This window comes from Dermacentor albipictus, chromosome 8, assembly GCF_038994185.2.
Source record: "Dermacentor albipictus isolate Rhodes 1998 colony chromosome 8, USDA_Dalb.pri_finalv2, whole genome shotgun sequence".
Lineage (NCBI taxonomy): Eukaryota > Metazoa > Arthropoda > Arachnida > Ixodida > Ixodidae > Dermacentor > Dermacentor albipictus.
The window spans coordinates 107,896,380-107,918,425 of NC_091828.1; the positions used below are offsets into that span (position 1 = coordinate 107,896,380).

The 22,046-nt window shown below is 45.1% G+C and overlaps 1 protein-coding gene across 2 annotated transcripts in view; it reads left to right on the forward strand.

Annotated features, from left to right (window-relative positions):
• The window catches only part of rho-5 (rhomboid-5), a 51,257-nt gene that overhangs the window by 10,378 nt on the left and 18,833 nt on the right, over positions 1-22,046 (forward strand). For both annotated transcript variants that reach the window (XM_070523988.1, XM_070523989.1), the window contains exons 2-10: positions 3,289-3,714; positions 4,468-4,588; positions 8,601-8,777; positions 10,246-10,383; positions 11,481-11,762; positions 12,378-12,517; positions 13,655-13,766; positions 15,610-15,684; positions 17,045-17,206. In XM_070523988.1, coding sequence (XP_070380089.1) covers positions 3,347-3,714; positions 4,468-4,588; positions 8,601-8,777; positions 10,246-10,383; positions 11,481-11,762; positions 12,378-12,517; positions 13,655-13,766; positions 15,610-15,684; positions 17,045-17,206 — 1,575 coding nt within the window. In that variant the 5' untranslated portion in view covers positions 3,289-3,346. The remainder of the gene's footprint in view (positions 1-3,288; positions 3,715-4,467; positions 4,589-8,600; positions 8,778-10,245; positions 10,384-11,480; positions 11,763-12,377; positions 12,518-13,654; positions 13,767-15,609; positions 15,685-17,044; positions 17,207-22,046) is intronic.

The following is a 22,046-nucleotide window of genomic DNA, read 5'->3' on the forward strand; positions in this document are numbered from 1 at the left end:
AAGTGTCCACAGCCTCCTCGTGCAGCCATTGTTCATTTACGTAAATGACAGATGTAAACTAGATCAACTTTTAGTGAATTATTTCATAATGTTTTTCAATACTAGTGCCTGTCCTGTGTCCTGGCTTTCTTTCCGTCCCATTTGAAATTTGCGCTTTGCTTTATTTCGTTCCTATGGTCGACGGATGCCTCAGTGTAAAGGACTTGCATCAACCTCTGAATTCATGAGCCCTCGTAAGTCAGCCTGATATTGTTGATGGTCTGTGATCACAACCACCAGTTAGCTTTTACCAGCCCTGGTTTATTCGAAAGTATTTGCAAACCTACTGCTATAGAGAACATGGAATCAAGTCATGCTGTTAGATTATTGTTTCACAAACCTTTGAATCTTGCATAGTTTGTTTAATGTCAAGACTAATGTGGGTACTCGACAGCATAAATTCAAACGCGAACAATTGCAAAACTACTTCAGTGCATCGTTTCGTCTCCAGGTTTGCCAGTACTTGTAACAGCTGTTTAATTCAGATTTCAAAACGTACACTTGAAACTACTTCATGCTCGAAAGCCAGCTACAGGGCGATTGCTCATTGCACTCCATGTCGTTGTGCATAGCAGGCATTCTGGCTAACTATGTTCAGTTCACGTTTCAGTTTATCCTGATACATTTGGTTAGTCGCTTTCGAGTGCCCTAGAGAGCTTTGGCAATGGGCTTTACATTTGGCTGGTCAAAATCAGGTGTTCAGAACACATTTCCATGGTCCTTCAGAGCGCCTTGTTCCGGCTGAGAGCAGCGCCTTCGGGGTGCTCGTAACTTCAACCCCAAAGTGCTACTGAGATCCAGCCAAATGCCGGTTGCGTGGCACCTGTCGTGGCGGTAGCAGTGGGTTGCGTGTCTTGTTCGTTCGCCATGTCTGCTTGCAGCAGGAGAGTTGACATTCTTCCGCTTGCGGCTGCTGATTGCTTTGTAGACTGGCCAAACGTTTCGCACTGGTCAGTTTCTCAAATTTCAGTTCAAAGTGGGCTCTGTATTGTTGCAATCCAAGTTTGAGTTGAGCACTCTAGAAGACAGTCAAATGTACCATTGCTTGCAGAGAAAATTACCATCAGAAGGGCAGTGCAATTCTTCCACAGTTGAGAATAAATGTGGTGCAGAAAAGATCAGAATAAGGCAGTAAGTGGCACCCTTTATTGTAGGGCAGCAAGACAGTCCGAGGGTAACCCTCCATATTGCTTATATAAGTGAAAGTTTCTGGTTAGATGTCTTCATGTAGAGACCCATTTATTGCTGAAACCATTAAAAGAGAATCTGAGAGTGTATTGAATGGCAGTAGAACACCGTTAATCTGTTTTTTTACGGGAATCGCGAAAAAGCAATGCAACGTCCCGGAAAGTGTTACTCTCCACTTTTGCTAAGGAGAATGGCGACATCTGCTTCTGCCTCTTGCTATCCTGTCTTTCACTTCTAACTTATGTAACCTAACTTCTTTTACCTTGGGGGTTATTTATTTTAGTTTATTTTTAATGCACCAGAGGAAGGGGGGGGTGAATCTTACACATACACATGTTTCAAAAGTTAGTTAAAAGTATGTGCGCAGCATCAGAGTGGTGTCAAATATTTAAATTTAAAAGACAAACGCAAAACATCGGTAATATTTTTTTCAGGTCTACATTGTAATAAAAGAGGCTTTCATGGGAAAATAATGTCACTACACTAACATAAATAGAAAGCAGAGAAACGCAAGCTAGCCAAGGATAAGTGGACATGTGACCGAGTAAGCTAGCAACTGAGCATAGTGCAGTGAAAACATTCTTAGTTCCAAGAAATGCTTGAAGTGTGTATTGAAAACAAGATGGATCTGTAGGCATGACTGTATCTTGTGGTTACACTGCCATTTTTTTATTGGCTATATGTGTGTCGAGATTAAGTAGCAATTTCCCAGTTTGAGGAAATGTCGCGTAGCCTTTGCCAGTCCTTCGCAATTTTGATTAAACCACCTTGGAAAGTATTCAGTAACCACAAGAGCTCTCGGAGGTGCAGTCAGCTGGTGTGTCGGTATTTGATGGGGGAGATCTCACAGGTTCGATATCAGCGGTGGTGCATTCTTCTTATCTGTCTTTCGTTAACGTTTTACTTCATCTTTGTAGCGATATAACACAGTGGTTACTGTTGTTGGGGACCAACTACAAGATACAGCTTAGGGACAGCTTATGGTGTCCAGCTATGATAGCACCAAAAAGAAACAGCTGTAAATTTCCTGTGGCGTCGATTGCTCTAGGAAGTGCCACTACCTGCAGGCCAGTGGGAAAGCAACGAGGAAGTCGTGTGGGCACACTGACACGTGGTCGGCAATGCACATAGTAGTCAACGTGCTTTGTCCACTCTACTTATCTGCAGCTTATCGGCACAACTCCTAACGTTGCCGCCGCACCGGCAACGCCGGCAGTGCTCTTGAGTGAGAGATGGGAACAGCGTGGCATTTCATATGAAGGAAATTTTGCAGGAGTTTGGCACAAAGCACGCTGCTGTAAACATAGCGTAAGTGAGATGCATGTGTGCTGGTTTTGTCTCCCAAGTTTCGTCTCCACTTCCAGTGCTCATTTGTAGTAGTAGTAGTAGTAGTATCTGATTGGTCTTTTATACACATTGACAGAAAGGGGTCTCAAGTATAATACTGAAATGTTACCTCTTATCATTAAGTACATGGAACATGTGAATTTTGTACTGCCTTTTTCTCCCCTAATATAACAGCAGTTAAAAACTTGAAACCAAGTCTTTGTTGTGATTTTTCAATCGTGTTTTTCATTATGCCATCATTATCATTGACATTGTGTCGACATAGGACAGAATTTCGAGCAGAAATGGGTGCACAGTGCAAAATTACAAAAGCATAAATTTCAAATTTGAAAAAAAAAAAGAAATGTTGAATGCATCAAGCGAGTCACAATCAGCTGTGCCCCATCACTGTTCCAGTGGGAAACAGGGTGTGGTCTCAGGTTGATTAGCAGCAAATAATGTGAAGATGCAATTCCACTTTCAGAATGTACTATGTTGGGAAATTGTAATATGCACAAATTAAGGCTACCTGGAATGCATTCTTTCGGCTGTAGTTTTGCCAGTACATGTAATATCAGCGTGATTTAAGTATGTACATGTAGTGCGGGGCTTCGCTGCCTTTGGTTACCCGATAAGCTGGAGTGCGACATGTTGCTTTGAGAAGTTACTTGTGAAGTTGTTCTGACAGTACCTACCCCCCCCCCCCTCCACTTTCTTTTACTTATCAACCATCAGGAGGCCAGGAATCCGGGGTCACCATTGACGGCGCGGCGACTTGCGCGGTCCCCTTGACATGGAGTGCCCCCCACGGGGCCTCCGGAGGGGCCGTCTCGTTCTAGGGGGCCGACCGCCGACGCTAGACCTCATCGAAAACCCGCTGTACGAGGCCGGACAGTTTCCCGTACCCGCGCCACGAACCCTCCCGCCGGCTCGGACGCAGCAGCAGCAAAAACAGCAGCAGCAGCAAAAGCAGACGCAGCAGATGGCGACCATGCACCACACCTACCCACCACCATCCCAGCAGCCATACGGCGGCTCGCGTGGGTCATCTGTGCCATCCTCAATGTCGTCTGCCATGGTGCCGACGGGTGCGGCGGCGGCAGACGACGACGTCGAAGTCCGACGGAGGCCCAAGCTGTCACGGAGTGAAACCATCAAGAGGTGGGTTTTAACCTTGGATCACTACTGTGCAGTCGGATTAAAGCCTCAGAATTCACACATCACTAGGTGTCATAACATAATGGAAAAATGAAGATAATGCAAACCATGATGCGTTAGTATAGTGTATAAAAATTCTGCAAGGGTTCAATGGCTTTTACCACAAACAGTGAATCTTAAGGGTCAGGGCAGAACACTACAGAACAAACGAATGAGGTTGGTAGTGCTTGCCACTAGCCCATTTTGAAGGGGATGCTTGTGCTTATGCATTCATTTCAGGTGTTAATGGAATTTGGGCGTAGCTTTTCATGTTTAAAATAAAGAAAAGAGAAGGCTTTCTGAAAAGCTTCTTCAAACTTTTAGAGTATGATGAAAAAAGTGTGTATAAAGGTGTTATTTGACAGCCATTTATTGGGAATATGCTGTGTATTTTTCTATCACAGGATGCTCTCATCACCGTGACATTCACACCTAAGCTGGGCCTCTGTATTCAACGCGCACTTGTTTTTTTAGTGTTCGCAGCAAGTCTTATGGGGTGCTCTAAGTATATCTGAGGCTTTTGAGCTCTTTCATGGAATGCAGACAACTTTTTCAGATTTGAGCCGAAGTGCGGTTAGCTAAATGTACCGCTGATGATGGCATGCAGTCATGGCAAAACGCAGGGCAGTTTCTGCGGGTATTCCTCGAGAAGATTTGGTTTTGTAGGCTCGCTTTCTCGTTTATAACATTGTTTTGTTGTCATCTACACTTTCGCAGATACGTGAGAAAAAGCACTGCGTCGTTTTTCGGCCTCGACGAGGAGTCTGCACCCGAAAGCTGCCAACGATGGACGCTGCGGAGAAAGCGACTGCTGAGCAAGCGCTACGGCGAGATCAAGGTCAGTGTACTTGGGTAATCTTAGTGCGCATCTCTTGTTTGGGAGAGGAATAACAACCCTGCCACACGGGCATAATTAGTGACGTTCGCCTTTTCCTGGTCCAGTGATTCCTTTAGGAGTAACATGATTTTTGCAGGAAATATATGACATAGAAAAGAACAAACGACAAAACTATTAAAGCGAGCTTCGGCTGTTTGGCTGGTTATCGTGGCTGGTGGCGTGCGGCTGTAGGGTGGACTTTCATCTCCAATATGAAGGCGCCAATGCAAGGGGAGCGTGCTTTCTCGTAACCCAGTTGCGAGACACATTTGTCAGCGAATTCCAGCTGTTATAGCTCTTCCAGATGTGCGTGATGTCCACCTGTGCTATCACTACAGATGTTAACAGACTTAGATGGACTAGTTGGTTGCTGGCTTGATGGAACATGGTCATAACGGCAAGTATTGAGGACAGGACAGACAGAATGCACACAGAACACATGCCGAACTTGAACAGAGCTTTACTGCTGAAAAAAACTACACGAGCAGCAGTTGCTGCACAAAAACATTACCAACAACATTGCCACAGCGCACTTTGTTGGCACAAAGTATATCATGTCTAAGTTCACTACTCAAAGTCCTGATCTGCGCAAGATTAAAGACACATTTTTAACCATGCTATAACACCTTCCACCGTCTTCATATCTGTGGACTTTGATACTTATTCTGCAAATATATCTCTTCTTTTCTTGATAAATTAGGCGATGCAGTGCTAATGCAACTTTCTCCTTCTTTTTTTATACATAATGCGTCAAACAATTCCCTCTCTCTTTGAGCCTTGAAACTTCCTAGTATACAAGTGCCTCTGAACACTGGAGTACACTGGCACCTTTTGCAATGGTCAGTCAAGTGACCTCCCGCTACGAGAGCTTGCACATTTGCTTGATGCTCCCTCAAACAGTCATTAACTCTACAACCAGTCTGGCCGACGTAACATTTGCCACAAGAGAGCGGAATGCGGTATGCCACCTACTTTTGGCAGCTTACAAGGAGCGCAACATGCCTTTTTGCGCACTTTTGCGTTCGGCATCTGCCCTGTATGCATCCTGTGTCCTGTCCTCAAAACGCATTGTTATAACCATGTTCTATCACGCTACAGATGTACTGGCTAACGGCTCTGTTCTCTACGGACTTGTGCTATGAAACAACAAACGCTACCTAAATAACCTCACTGCGGCAAATATGCACCTTCAAGCCCATCATTTATTTAATAAGGCATTTTTCTTTCTAGAAGCATTCGGCTGTTTGCTTAATTTGACAGTCATCGTCAGTAGTTTCCGCACAATTTTCTCAGAAACGCGAGTGTCAGCAATGCTGATTGCATAATTAGTAGTTGACTTCGTGCCGTGGATAAATGTATGGCTCTCCCTGAGATTTTGCAGATGTTCATGTACCACATTGCACTCGGGTTACACCCCTGCACTGTATCTTTGAAACATTCCGCCTAATGGACATAACCTGCCTTAGGTGGCAAACAAAAGTGGTCCTCATATACTAATCTGTGGCCACACTTAGCACCATTATGGTTGTGAATGAAGTCTGGAGAACAACGTGCTGCTTACATCGCATCGAGTTTTTCGGCAGGTCGTGAGAAAAACCTTCGATTAGTTGCCGAGAACTCCAGTGGAAGTTTTTTCTTTATTTTTTCCTGACTTTTGTCATTCAGGTGTATGCAATATGAAATTCACTTCACTTACAAAAAAAAAGAAAAGGATCGGACCCGGAAAGGTTTAAATGAGCAGTGATAGGACGTTTTAGACGTTTCGTTGTTAATACAATCAAGGAAGCCCTCTAAACTGCAAAAAAAAAGAAAAGAAAAAAGAAAGAAAAGCTGGCATGCATCTGAGTGCCTGAAATAACTTATTATACTAATGCCTGTTTCTAATAACCATTCTCCGTTTCTCATACCCACCAGGTGGGTGCGACAAAACGTCACAATACACCGTCTCGCTCTTCTTATGCGATCATTATGGCTGTCACGTATGGGGGCAGCCGGGGGTAACACACTCAGCAGTCTCGTTTATTTTCTGTTTATGATCAATGTCGTCATACCCAGGCTTACGGCTGCTCGACACCAGCAAATCTCTGCTCTGTAGTGTCACGTCATCACAATAATTTCGATAATGCCTGGCCCAGCTTTTTGAGACCAGTTTTAGCATCAAATTAAAAGAACCCTGTAAATGTTTCCCAGCCACCGTACTTGGTAATTGTCATGCTTCTCTATGTGAGAAGCTCTACAACTTCAAAAATATGTCGCTACAAGTTTTAATGGCAACATGCCCACTACGAGAAAAGTTGCGCCCCAACCTGCACTTGCTAATCTTGCGAAAGGTGAGTGTAGTTTGAACACCTACTCGAAGATTCAAATAGTTCCTCCAGAGGGTACCAGTGTAATTCACTGTGAGGGGGAATGCGCAATCGCAAGTGAAACTAACGCGATGACAGTTCAGAGATACTTCCACAGGAGTTTCCGGAAATCCATAGTAATCAAGTGAAATGCAGATAAAGCGTGCTGGTGCCTGCTATTTTCCAAGCCAGTGAATACTAAACCATATTTACTCTAATCTAGCGTGCACTGTCTTTTCTTTTTCTTTTTTGAAAAATTCATGAAAGAATAACATGCACATATGTTGGAACCAAGTTTGAAACCACAACTGCAATAATGACAAGCTATTGTCGTTGGCATTCAAGGTTGTTGTAATCCATACCAATCCATATCTAAGCTGCAGCCTTAAGACCTACGGCCTGCTGCTCTTTGCCCGCTTTGTAAGCTCGTTAGGTTGCCATAACCTGCAAGACATTTAAGAAATACGGTACACAAATCCCATAGACGGCATAGAAGATGAGATGCTATGCACTGTTTGTATAGCAATAAGGAACTGTCCGACAGGGACGAAGGGTGTCTCACACCTTAATGTTCCTTGGATTCAGCCAAAGTTCTTTTTCCAAGCGAGAGCAAACTGCCATTATTTTCTCTCTTACAATGAAAATCTGCTAAGTGAATACTCAAGGCTAATGCGTTTTCAATTCCTGACCGTGAAAATCAAGTGCCTGTTGCAAATGAGGGTGTGTTAGAACAGAGCTAACATGGTAATTCCATCCATATTTGGTCAGTGGCAGGTGAATCATTATTTTGAAATCGGCAGGTGGATTGGGGAAAAAGAAATTCCCTGGCTTCTGCTTGCACCTGTGTGCCTGTTGCGCATGGTGGTTATTTCTCACTTTTACTTTTTTTATCTTGCCTTTTTTTTCTGTGTCGTGTATGTAGGTCATGTGTGCTCAGACTTATTTCCGGAAAGCTAGCACATGTGTTGCTTGAAGCACCACACGCTTGCCTTGTTGGCATGGATAGGCTCTCGTGAGAGCTTTGGGCTACGCTCAGCTGACTTTGTTGTTTCTTCATAGGGTCCCCTTTCTTGGTGTACCTGTTTAGTATGCAGTAAGGGTTTAGTCAGTTGTGTTAATTGCCACCAGCTGGCTAAATTTGTCTTTGCAATGCATTGTTAATCACCATTTGTGGGGGATTTTCTGGTATACCGGCTTCTTTTTGGATCACATGTTGAGTTGGAGCACAGCTTTCAGTGTAGAAGTATGATGCTTGCAAATGTCAAGAAGTACTCGGTGCATCAGGTAAGGACTTAATCCCTTCTAACCTTTTTAATTGGAGGATTTTCTGTCAGGCCTATGTAGTTAAAGAAATGGATAAACAGGGAAACATCTGTCGTTTATTACTGAGCAGGCATAATTTCCTAGAACATTTGGTATACATTTGGCCGCCCTGAGCGTCTTGGGCCAAATATCCTGAGCACTATAATAATTACTACAGAACCTTCTTTTTCTTTTTTTCATCTAAGAAGTTTGCTGAGGCAAAGTTTTACTCTAGGTTCGCATTTCATTGTGGCATGACAGTATGTTCTGAACATCAGTGTATTCATGTTGGCTCTTTGTTTTTTTCCTCACTGAATGGCTCACAGGAACAGTACATGCGATCGAAGGACTGGCACCTATCACATCTACAACCTCTTCGTGTGGACGACACCCAGGACTCGGTCGTGCGGAGAACGGTCTCCGCGAGGGAGACTGCGGCGGAGCCGTTTCACCGAGACCCGGTCTACAAGATGACCTGGGACGGTCTCACCTTCCTCACGACGGTGAGGGAATGGCCATTTGGCCAATTGTGATTAGGGTGATATGTGCCTAATACACCATGTTAGATGCAAGCAAGGTCACGCAGTCTATTTCAGGAATGGGTTTCAATCAAATGGAAATTTTGTTTGAAGTATTGTCGCTGAATGATGAAAAAAGTAGCTTAAAGGATCCCAACTGGCTCAAGGACGATGCATTGGGATAGCAATCTGGCAAGTGGTGAAACAGATAATCATGTGGGCATCTGTAGTAAAACACTCATCAGAAGAAGGTGACACAACTCTAAAATGACGCATCCCAAGCACATGCTGACATTGATCTGGGGTATTAATTAGTTATTAGCAGTTAACTGTGCAACTATCCCTTTTGGTCACTTCCTCCTTTTTTGTCGATATGCTTGCTGCTGCAAGTGACACATGGTATTGCAGTGGGCATCAGAAAGGTTGAATCATTTGTGTACTACAGTTTCTTCGGCATCTGGGATTCAATTTCAAGGATGTAGTTGCATAATTTGAGCGACAATTTGTTTCAACGCATAGCATCCAGTAAAGAGTAGCACTTGACAGAGAAGGAATTGTGGGAGACACTCCGTCATGGGCTTTCAACTCAGTGGCTAGTGTCATATTCCTGGATTTGCCCTTTGAAGCATTGTCAGCACCTCTCAGCGCCCCTGCGCATTTGAATAAAGTGCTTTCCACCTTTTTTGCAGCTGTAATGCATACCTGCCAACTTCCCCGAATTTCCTGTCAAGTTTACAAGTTAGGGCTCATTCTATGATTTTCCTAATGTTGTATCAGGCTTTACAAAAAATAAGTTCCGTTCACAAGCGAGGAAGTTCGAATGGTGTTGAAAGATTTGGCAGCAAGAGATTGCAAAGAAATGCATGACAAAATGTTCTCATGGTACCGGAATATTCATGGCAGCGAAAGACGCCATGCAAAATAACTCGAGCGTGTGCCTGACCTCCTTTCTTCTCCTCCCCGACAGCCGTCACGCTCCACAATATGCGTTCAAGGTGAATTGCCGATAATTAAGTGTGTATGCATCTCGCAGAAGGTGCGTTCTAAGGACAAACTTTAGAAAAAGGAATGTTTGCTACCCCGCTTTTCCCCCGTGTCAAGCCTGGGGGATTTTTACGAATTTTTAACCCCCATCCATGCCACGGCCAAGCTGGGTTCGTCCTTGTGTTTCTGGTAAAAAAAAAAAAGTCATCCAAGGACGAGCTCAGCTCGTCAGCGGTACTTTTCTTTTTCTAGCAATGCCATCAACGAGTTGGTTTCGTCTCGGTGCTTTGTCGTGCTTCTCGTAGGTGGCAGTGCACCATCCTTGGGGAAGCGCAAGCGGGAGTGAGTTTATCCTGGCAGAGGAAACAAAAGACGTTAGCGTAGTATGGCAGAGGTTTAATGTTCGCAGGTTGGCAGGTATGTTGCTGCGGTTATGACGTTGCTAAGCAGGGCGATTTCTGTTTCTCAGGAGGTGCGGAAGCGGTTGTCGGCAGGGCCGCAGCTGGCAAGGCAGGGCTCCCTTCGCCGCAGCTTCATGCCTTCGGCGGACGACGTCAACATCCCTGAAGCCGTGCCCGAGGGCAGCAGCCTCGGCAGCCTTTCCCAGGTTAGTCCGTCATCCCACGTGGGGCCACTCAAGGAACTCGGTGAAGAAAATTTCCTGAAAGGGCTCACTTGAAAGTGGCCTTCTACTAAGCATAAGGCTGTGCTTTCCAGTGCCAGTTGGAGAAGTCGTCTTCTGCTATCACTGCTGCCGAGTGACTGTCTCTCTTACTTTCTCGCTTTCTCCATTCATTCCCTTTTTTTTCTGAAGGGGTAGAAGAGATTTACCATGCAGAAATTCTCATCTTACTTTGTTAGGATTTCTGCATGCTTGCCTGACATTAACATTATAAGGTAACTTCATAAAACAGGGGTTGATTGTATAAAGGTATAGATACAGCATGGTGAATACAGCCAGGTTTATCAATTGTGAACGAAATGACATGCTATACCTTCGCCAGCAATGCCTCCCTTAAAGTGTATCCACCCAGTGGATGGTTTCGCAGACAACTGTTCTGCAGGCAATAATTCTGCAGCAACATCCAGCTATGAAGAGAATTAGCATGATAAGTGAGGCGAGCAGGCGACAGAGCAGGAAAAACGTTGTTGCTCTCTATTCAGCACTGTCTGCAAGTGTTAGCTGCAGGTTTGTTTGACAGTAACGTCAAGGGGAAGGTTGTCAGGCAATGACAGCTGGCTACAATGGCTGTTGTTTTGTACATATTGGACCATCGTGAGTATGTATTTGTTCCCTCTAAAGTTATATTTTTGGCAAAATGACTGCAATTATTACCAAAAGTATCCTAGGCTAAATATGCAATGTTCAACCACCAGAATCCAGATGTGACAAATAGCTTGGCGTTTCGTGTCCGTGTGGATCGTGAACGAGCCGCTTGCAACAGCAATCCGTGATGTGTAGTCGTGCCATGCACTGTCAGCCACGAAAAATCTGGATTCTTTCCTTTGTGTGGATGCGCTGTGAGAGACAGTGGTGTCTGTAACTAAGATAATGAAAGTTCTTAGTGCGTATGCCAGGTCGCAACAGGACACAATTTGTCGCTGACACCCTCCCAATGCCGCTTCCCTTCTCACAGTAGCTTGCATCCTGGCTGCGCTTGTGAACACGTTTGGCTGAAAGACGTTCCCCCACCTACGTTGCAGATGGCCGCGCCCTCTGACGAGCTCGTGGACGACGTGTTCTTCGACAAGACGCCGAGCGCCACGCCATCGGCGTCGGCCGTAGCGGCGGCTGCCGCGCCTGTGTGGCCAACGCCTCGCACCCCCGTGGAGCCACCTCCGCACCTGGCATCCCGCCGAACCACCGCTGCGGCCATGGTGCAGGGCCAGCGGAAGGAGTCCACCCGGTGGAAGAGGCCGGCCTCGGTCCATGAGGATGCCACGGACGGACGCCTCTCCGTTGGTATGAACCGCATCGGTGATAAGGTACGACCTGAGTTCTTGTGTTATTCCTGTACTCCATGGCATACGTGGCAGGCGGTGCTGCAGGCCAGATAGACTCGCTCACTGCTTGCATGGGCGACCAAGAATTAGTGCGTCACACGTGAGAGAGAGCTATAGGTATGTGTAATGCGATTTGGTGTAACACTGTCTCATACCTTTATGTGACCAAAAATAGCATAATTATTACATCAAGGGCATCACAGATATGAGCCCAGTTACTACTGAACAAGTGTAGTGACACTTTTCTACAACCAGTGGCCACAGCTCACCAATTGTGCTTGCAACTAAAACATTGTATGGTGCATACTGTCAGCAGAAAGATTCGACATAACCTCACGTCTGCAAGTTGTAGCTGCAACATGTGAAGTAGTTATCCCGCAGAAAGCGTCGCAAATAAAAAACGACTGCAGCGCGAAACACATGGAGTGAGACTTCTGTCACCGCACTGCTCGGGTAGCTTCTGCTATGTGGCCTCAAGTATGATGTAGTTGTGCTAGGTCAGCCTGTAGCCGACAGCGGCCTCCTCTTTCGCAAGCTGTACCGAACTTGCCCGTGGTGGTGTTCTTACGACGTCGTTCGTCGCTGCCGTCGCACCAGGTGATCGACTGGTGCCTGGAGAACTCCAACCGGCGCCAGTATGGGATGGGCATGGTGGGGAAATTGCTGCAGAGAAGCTTCCGGCGTGACCGCATCACCCAGGACGTGCGGCAGCAACTGGAGGACATCGAGGACCACAGGTGAGCTCTTGCACTTCCCAGTCCCCTTGGAGGGGAGGGACAGGGGGAGCGCACACCTGTCTCTCTCTGAGCACACGAGCTGTAGCCTCCTGTAATCGCTTGGGATATCTGTGCATTTCACAGCCATTGATTGAAAGGGCAATAACGTGGTCGTTCTGCTCTTCTCAGTTTATCACTGTAACTGACACTAGAGGGGCCAGTATGGTTACGCACTCACAAAAAAAAAAACAGAACTGGGCTTCCTGCAAACTGGGATACATAGCGCAAGAATGGCACAAGGACGAAGCAGGAACATGTCCCGTGTTCCTGCTTCGTCCTTGTGCCATTCTTGCGCTATGTATCCCAGTTTGTATGTATCCCACCAACACGCCCAAACTTCTTCCGTTCTAAAGAACTGGGCTCTCGACGCACATTTTAACGCGAAATTTCAATTTTGAGATCGCTGCCTCTAAGCTTCTCCCTCCATCAGCAGCGACCACGACTTTGGCTTGGCATGTGTATTGTCGACGTGTGCGGGGCCACCATAGTGTCGTCTGCTCCGAAAGATTCCGAAACCATGTGCATGTCGTGCCGGACTTTCCTTGCTCCGCACCACGTTCTCACACCCAACGGCACAGGAAGGCCGTGGCCCATTGCATTGTTCCCACAATTCTTTCACTTGCATATGAGAAAAAAAGCCCGAGCGATTGCAGGAACTATCTCGGGCTGACTGCTGAGAGGCACTTGTGAAAATGAAACCACGCATATACTACGCACGTCGACAACGCAACTTCATTTTGTCCCCTGTCAATGTTTTCAGACTGCTGTGGGGTTTAACTGCTACATTTAAAAAAAATTTCAAGTGCAGATTTTCTGCACACCAAATGCGCTCAAACTTTGCCAGCTAGGTGTGGGACAGGTACGGTTTAACATGCAATTTAATCCAGAAAAATTACGTGTCGTGGTCCCTTTAAACACCAACTATTCTTTGTTCGATTAGAATGATCGCACAAAATTTGTGTTCCTTTATACGCGTTGTATGGCTCCTTGTCCGTGGGGTCAGGCATCTCTGTACAGGTGTTTCTTGCCTCTTCTTGAAGTTGGTTGCCAGTTTTAGAAATAAACTCACGTTCATTCACATTCACATCTCTTGTCCAGGCCGTACTTCACCTACTGGGTGACCATAGTCCAGGTCCTGATCACCGTCATCTCGCTGGCCGTCTACGGCTTCGGTCCCGTCGGATTTCACAAGACGCAGAGGACGAGCCTGGTGAGACGAGTTGCTTCGAGCCTGCAAGCGCTTTCGCACTACCGTTCCTTCTGAGATTTTAAATTCCCAAGTTGGTGCCCGAAAACACACTTCCAAAAGCTGTGCCAAAACTTGCGGCTCAGTTTGCTGCAAAGGTCACCACTGGACAATGCACTGTGTGGGGCATCTGCTATTGGGGAAAACCTGGAATTTGTGGGGAACTTCACGACTCTGTAAAGTTCCAGTGAAAAAAATTGTCACTGTTTCCTTAGAATTGGGGAAGTCAGCACGGTTCTGTGACATTGCAGGGAAAATAAATTAATTTTCACTTCATCTGCTTCGAATTGGGAAAATCGGTACTTGGAGTATTAATGGCAAAGCTATCGGTATGCCAGATGGAAGCCAAGTTTTTTATTTAAGCTGATCCTGCACAATCTGCAAATAATGGCGTCTTTTGTTGGTCTTGCGAGTGTGAGCTTGGCCAGTTGGTTGGAATGTTGCAAAACATTCAATTCAATCAATTCTTATAGCGCATCCAACCTGACTCATAGCTTAGGTGTAGTAGTTGTTGTAGGTTATAGGTTGCGGTAACAACTTGGCAAGCTATTGATCACCATTTCTTTCCTCGCATCTGAATCTACAGACTGCTAGGGAATTTTCATAAACACATTCGAGGGAAAAACCAGTAAACATCGGGGAACTTGGAAAGTGCCAACGTAGCAGACAACACCCTGTATATCCTAGACAGATACCTACACCGGTAGCTCAGTGGCTATTGCGTTCTGCTCTTGAGCGCAAGGTCACGGGTCCGAATCCCAAGCACAACTGCCAGTGGGAATGGAATGCAAGAATGCTTGCGTACCATGCTCTGGGTGCAAGTTCAAGGGACACTAGGGAAGGAATGATGTTTAACTGTATTAGTATTAGTATTAACATGTAGTATAATGTACTACAGTACTAACACATATAGTAATATAATTAAATTTAGCTGTATTAAACAATGGCGAAAAAGCAACACTTGCCATGAGAATGTAAGAGGCACACCAGAAAAAGAGGCATGGCAAGCATAAAATGACAGAAAAAAAAAAGACGGGCAGTGATGCTGCCTTGAAGTACCCGTGTCAGCTTGCCATGATGTCGTGGATTTCGACGCCGTCTGCTTGGGCCTTGTATTATATATTATATTAATATATTAATTATATTAATTTCTTAAAGTCAAACGTGAACTATACATTGTATTCTGAAAGAGCCCATGACTGAACTTAGCAAGTTGTTGAAAACCTTTTACAAAGCCACAGCGGCCCAAATACGAGAATATACACGGAAATCAGTGACGTCACACTGACATATCATTTAGAAGTCCTTCAACAGAGGCTTGTTGGTATGGCGCAACTACATGGTTTATGTCACTCCAGAACTGGAGCGCACAGAAACGCTAACGCGGACTTTGTGACAAGAGGGACACAGACCTTACGGTACATTTTACGCAAAGTCCGTACCATACACTATACTTGAATCAGTAAAAGCAAGGTGCAGAAGACCAGCACTCAAGAAGAACACAAACGATAGGACCGGCGCCGGTCCTGTTGTTTGTTTTAAAATGAGACTTTGACCTTCAGCTTTTCTTTTACATTCAACCTATTAGAAATTAATGAAACTGGGGTTCTTAAAGAACATTTTATCAGTCTAAACTGATTCAGTCTATGCTTGTTACAACGGACCTGCGTACAACAGACTTTCAGATATAACGGACAATAATTTTTTTTCTCCGCTTCACTGTTCACGGTGAAATGGATGTGTTTCTACATTGTCAGTGTTAGTTTAGCACCCATCAGCTGACCTACATTGTTTTTGTTCCTTGCAGGTAATGGTGACGACACTAACGTTGCAGCAGGTAGATTTCTATGAACCGGACAACTTCTGGATCGGGCCCAGGGCGGTGAGAAAGTGCACTTATGTGCTTCTGTTCACTCACGCAGCTGGCATATGTATTTTTCATCTCAGAACTACTCCTGTTCAGGGCATTTCATGCGATACAATTGGCCAGCAAGTTGCCTCATTTGCGTCACTCACAATACACTTGAACCTGATTCAATGCACTTCTGTTGCATTCATGTGAGCGTGCCTTGTGTCTGTTGTGCACCGTGGTCACCTTTTGAGGTAAAGTAATGTGACAATGCTGTATATTTGATTAAAGGAAAGGAGTGACTCTTGTAGCTACTTCTCTGTACTGCCTGGCTTGTCTCGTCTTGTGTGACACAAGCTTTGATCTACTTATCAATACCCGGCTTCCTCCTAACAAAGAGGCTTGAATAGAACCTAACAAATGTGTAACGAGCGATGGATTGATAGTGAGAGCTGGAGTCGGGCTGGCCATGTATTGCATAGAGCACATGACCAATGGTCTGTTCGAGTGGCTGCAGAGGAGGTTCTAAAGGTAGAGAAATGCAGGCAGTGGTAGCAGAGGTGATTAGATTAGGGTTAGGAAGATTCTGGGCATGAAACGGGTTTGACTGACTCGGTACAGGGGTGTAATAACTGCTTCTATGAAGACTTCTGGGATCGTGGAGTGGTGCTTTCAGGAAGCGGATTGTGGCGATAAGGACCTTAATTGTACCCATGTGTATTGCCGATTAGTCTGTAGTTTGATTATGACCGTGCCTTATCATCGTAGAAGAATCGCAGGAGAATCAGGCTCATGCTTTGGCCTGAGTGGAGTGTCCTCGTTTCAAAATGTTGTCTTGCTTTCATTGAAGATGACTCCGCTTCACGAAATGTTGGTGCTGGCGGCTGATGCTCCATCCCTGTGCAGCTCTGGTTCTCACAGGCTTACCATTTACTTTACCTTTTGGACTTACTGTTGTATTGATTGAGAAAATGATCAAGTTATCACTGCGTAGGCATGTGTGAGCAAGTTGTAGTCTAGCTTTTTACTTGTGTCGACTGCTTGAGGCCTTAACCATTTTGACTAGAACATGGTCCCATTTGGGAATACTAGTGTAATCAATGCAAGCTAAAAGAACTGCTAGGTACTGACAAATAAAAATACACTTTCGCAATGCTAAACAATGTTACACAATATTATACAGCTGCATTAGAAAGACAGTACATTGTGCAGAAATAGAACGCAATAGTAGTACCAAATGAACCTGTGGACAAATATACAAGGGTATCAGCACAAAGAAAGATTCAGTCGGAACAGTAATATATACAAGTACATTGCATTAGAACTGTCAAGCACGTGAAGACAAGCAGTTATTGGAATTATGCAAATGTAAAATGGTCTCCACTGCTTTCAGGCGGACCTGGTTCACTTAGGGGCCAAGTTTACACCGTGTATGAGGAGAGACCGTCGGATCCACGACAGCATAGCCAAGGACCGGCGGAAAGAGCGAAACACGGCCTGCTGCGTCCGCAACGACCGCTCAGGTTGCGTGCAGACTTCCCGCGACAAGTGCTCGGTGAGTCGGAAACTCGACTTTGCACCGTCACGCTCTTTCCTCATGCTGGCTTTTGCTTTTTGTCGCTGCAGTTGAGACGAATCCGCTTGTCGGATTTAGAAGCAAGTGTACAGGCTTTTTCCTTTTTCCCTTGTGCTCCCCTTGTCTTTGTGAATGTTGATTGTTGCTTCACTTGTTCGAAAGTGTGCTGCTTCTGCAAGTTGGGTTGTGTGTGTTTTGCCGTACCGAACAGAGCCAATAGAGAGCTTTAGTAACGTTCGTTGTTGGCCGGGTTGGTACATATTTAGAGGGTAGGAACGAGCTCAAAATTTGACGGGGACAAGGGAGGAGACAGGACGAGTGCTCGCTTACAACTGAGTTCATTGAATCGAGAACATCGAAAAGAAACCTTTTCCCAGATTGTCAGGCACAGTGGAGACTGCAGAGTGCATTCAGAGAATCTTATCATGTCGAATTCAGTTTTCCTTGGTAAAACAAAGGTATCACTGATACATGTGTCATCATCCTGGCAAATAAATTAAGCCTCTAGCCGGCTCGCCTGTGACATTGTTTTTTTTCTACGAGCTCTTACGAGCCTTTTTACACACTAATTGACATGAACAACGGCTTGATTGAGCACTCCTGACAAGCGCCGGCAAGTGAGGAAGCATCTTACTTCTTAGGGCTAAGTCAGGTTTTTGGGTCCTATTATTAATGCATCTATCTGTCTGCGCGATATACGTAGAGCCTTGTCCATACGTGTTGGGAAAAAACGTGATAAAATCTTACTAGCAGGGAATACATACGATCCGAAGTCACTAAACAATTTGGCAGACTCTACAGTAGCTGACGGCTATGTAATGCGAAACATTGCCTGAATCATTACAGCGCAAGACACAGACACACGCCAAGCTGGTTGGGCCCAAGTGGCCCGAGGCGTACATTGTTTTTGTAGCTTCGGCAAGGTAGCGTTTGCACTCCTCGAATTTGGCATCGGTCAGCAGCTTCTTCTGGCGGGGCATTTTTGCAAGAAGTTTTGACGGGTCCACTCGGTGAGAATTGTTGCGACACGTGAGCCCGACGAGCTAATGGGGCCCATGTGGCCTGATACGTGCCGTGCTTTCCTCTTGCGTAGCGCTTTGAGGCGGTGTCATGAAACCGAAACGAAATCAAGCTAGTGGGCGACAGCAGATTCGATGCCACCAGAGCGAAACATGACACTCACTACGCACTGTCTACAGCAAGGAACAGCGAGGCGTGGGGGTTATCACCTCTTAGAAACGCGCAGCCTACTTCTAATGGCACTACGCCACACACTCTGTGAAACAGGTAGGTGAAGATGGTTATCGCAAGAGGGTTGGCGGAAATAGCTGAGAATGCAACATGCAATGACCTGCGAAGAGATTCGCTGCTACCAGAATAGGAAGCTGCGTTTGTGCTGCCATTTTCATGTGACACGGGCAGGTGAGTATGGCGAGGAAGCTACTGCGGCGGGCGCCTACTTTTCTCAATTGCTCGTGCCTCACGCCTTTTCTTGTTCGCATGGGATCTAGTGGCCGGAAAGTGTATCATACGATACACTTTGCGTTTCCTGGAACCCATTTAAAAAGGACCGTAACTGTAGGGGGTCACCTTTTGTGTTCTCGATCGCTAACATGTGTGCCGGGATATTGTACGAAATGGGATAGTATCAGCAAGGTTCTATTGTTTCTGCCCACATCACTGTGCACATGCCTGACAATCTGGGGAAGGTTTCTTTTTAGCATGCTGGATTCAATAAACTAAGTTGTAAAAGGAAAACCAGAGGTACAAGTCCTGGACCAGGACGAATTTTTCTTCAACTGCGAGACTTTTCTTTCGAGGAACCCGTATGGGTTTCCTTTTTAGCAATTGCTACGAACGGGTGGATGTCTGGTTTTTCCTTTAATAATTATTTATCTCCACTTTGCGGGTTTCCGCAGAACTATTGCGTCAAACTAAGTTGTAAGCGAGTAGCTGTCCTGTGTCCTTCCTTCTTCCTATCAAATTTTGTGGTCGCTCCTAACCTTTACTTAAGAGTGCTTTAGTCCGTCTGTAAGCAGATTACAGTTTATGGAATACTGGAATACACGAGACATGGACTGACGACAGTTATTAAACATTTGAAGCATCGTCTTGTGATGCATATAGTCAGCCACAACTCGTTGGAAACATATTTGCTCTGCATGACTGCTTCTTGTCTAAAAAAAAAAAAAATATCTGGTATGTGTTAGTGGTTACGCTACTGCCTAGTGGTGTACAGCAGCCACTAGGCAGTGCGTGGGCTGCCATGGAAACACCAGTGTTGTGTGGTGTAGTTGAACTCTGTGTAGCTGGCACAATGAGTGCATGGGCTCACGTCTACGTTTCTGCAATTCCAGTAGTCCATAATGCTCGTACGTAAGCAGACAGGATAAAAATCTCCAATTTTGGCTCGCTATGTGAACTGTCCGCAAACTATTACACTTTACGGATTACCGATACACCAGAGGTGTCAACTTCTGCGGCGGCACTGGTACTAGTGCCGCGGTGAAGTTTTACTTAACCAGAGCCTGTTAGAAACATTTTTGCATCGTGTTGTTCCTGCAGAAAAGGAAAAAAAAGAAGAAAGTTGTATCCAACGTAAGTTATTGTTGCTGCGTACACCAGGCAGTACGGTACAAAGTGATTGCAGCAGCTATATTTCTGTGTGCTCTAGTTGATGTAAGCATCACAAGATGGCACCACAATCGATTTGCACACATCTGCCCCTCCAGTGTGCCTGTGCTCCATAAGCCATTATATGTTTTACAGGCAGCCTAAATCTCTGTAATGATACGTGGTGTAGCCTTTCGCTAGTAAAGGTTTTCGAAGCAAGCAAGAAATTTTGTATGTGTATTGCTTTTTTTTCTCGTCAATCTGGTGTCTTACTTCTTCTCTTAATGAACTCTGTTCTGTGTGCATTAAGCAGCTAATTTTTCAAGGGTGCATAGCTCAGGCGCCAAGCAGAAAGGTCAAAACACAAAGGTCAAGAGTCATGGTGCTTGCATTTTTCTGCCCCAGTTTGCTCTGTACTTGTAGTTCTGTTTTGTGCATGCAGAAGCAGACTTTTCTAAAACGAGCTAAGCAACCCTGAAGGGGCCCTGAACCACTTTTTATCAAAGTGGAGAAATGCATTTGAAGTTAAAATAGGCTATTTTAGAAACACTTTGCCACGAAAAGCACTTCAGTGTGTTCAGCAGAAGCAGTTATTGGCAGTCAAAAAACGGCCTTTGCGGTGTTTCCGCACCTTCTTCAATGCCTAGCAATGCGAAGGCTACAGCAGAGCAGGGCATGCCCACAACGCTCCGCTTGTTGAACGCCACTATGGCATGCAGTTCAAATTTGATTTTGGATGTTAACATAGATGCCACTACTTCCAATTTTGACTCCTACGACCAAATGTAAGACAAGTGTAAGACAAATTTAGTTGTCCTCAGTGAGCCATAGTGTGCTTAGCCAGGACCCAGTGGACTCATTGCAGCACCCCGCAGCTACGTGCAACAGTAGTTCACAGTGTTTGCTTTATGCACGACAGGGCTTGAGTGCGTGCTCACACTCATATGCTACAGACTGACTGCGCTATGTGGTGTGAACCAGCTTCGTCCTTCACCAGCTTGACCAACGGGTAGTAGCCACATCCAACTTGCGCATTTTGAAGCTTAAAGGGACACTAAAGTGAAAAGTCATTTCTTCTGCATCAGTAGATCACCTTTCTACAACACCAAAAACACCACTCTTACAACGATAAGACGTTTGGTAAGCCAGAAAAAGCGCAAGAACGAAATACGGGTGGCGACGCCTACTTAAGCTCACGCACCTAGGGGCTGTGACGTCATGGATTTTGATGGCATCTTCTAGGGCCTACTAATTATATATATAGCGGTACAGATTGAGTATGTTGTGTTCTAAAGGAACCAAATATTAAACATGCCAAGTTTCGGGAACCTTTATTCAGCCAACACAGCCCAAATGCGAAAACAAACTTTGGAATCCCTGACGTCACGCTGACGTACCGGCGCTGGCGTTTCGGCACGAAATTCAAATACTGATACTTTGACCTTCATTTTCTCGTCTAATATTCTAACTATTTTCTTGAAATTGCTGCCTGCAGGGTTCTAAAGCAATGCTTTATTAGTCTAAACTGATTTATTGTTTCCCTTTAGTGTCCCTTTAAGTTTTCACGTGGTTTGAGGCTAGTTGAGTGTTCGACACTAGTCAAAATTGGCGAGAGCCAACGGCATCGACAGCAATAAGCAGGGTGGCCAAAGTTTAATTCCTACACAGGCAACTGCTATGCTATCCGCGAACTATGTTTTTTCACCAAGCCCGAGGAGTGGTTCAGGACCTCTTTAATGAATGCAGTTAAACATACTCTATTTAAAAGTAGCACAATTAAAGCAACCAGCCACCGCTAGCTTTATTTAGCAGGTGTCCGGAGCGTCGCATTACTACTTTATAATTGTGTTGCTATCCCTTCCACCTCTTGTTCTGAGCCTCTTAAGTCTAGTTGACTGCTGAGTGAGATCTTTCAATCAGTTTTTAATTCTACTTTAGTCGCATTTATCAAGCCTGTAGTGCCCAACCATAGTTTTACATAGAGGAAAATTAGAATGTGTTCATCTTTATTTCGAGCTATGGAGAGTTCATTTGTATGAAAAAATAAAACGAAATGTGTGAGTAGAAGCTCCATTAGTATACTAACCTAACTAGCATAAGTGGCTTTCTGAATTCGGCACAACTTAAAACTTGCTCCAGCATATCAGAAACGCTACTGTAGATTATTCATGAAGTTTGTCATGCTTAAACCATAATACTGAGGTAT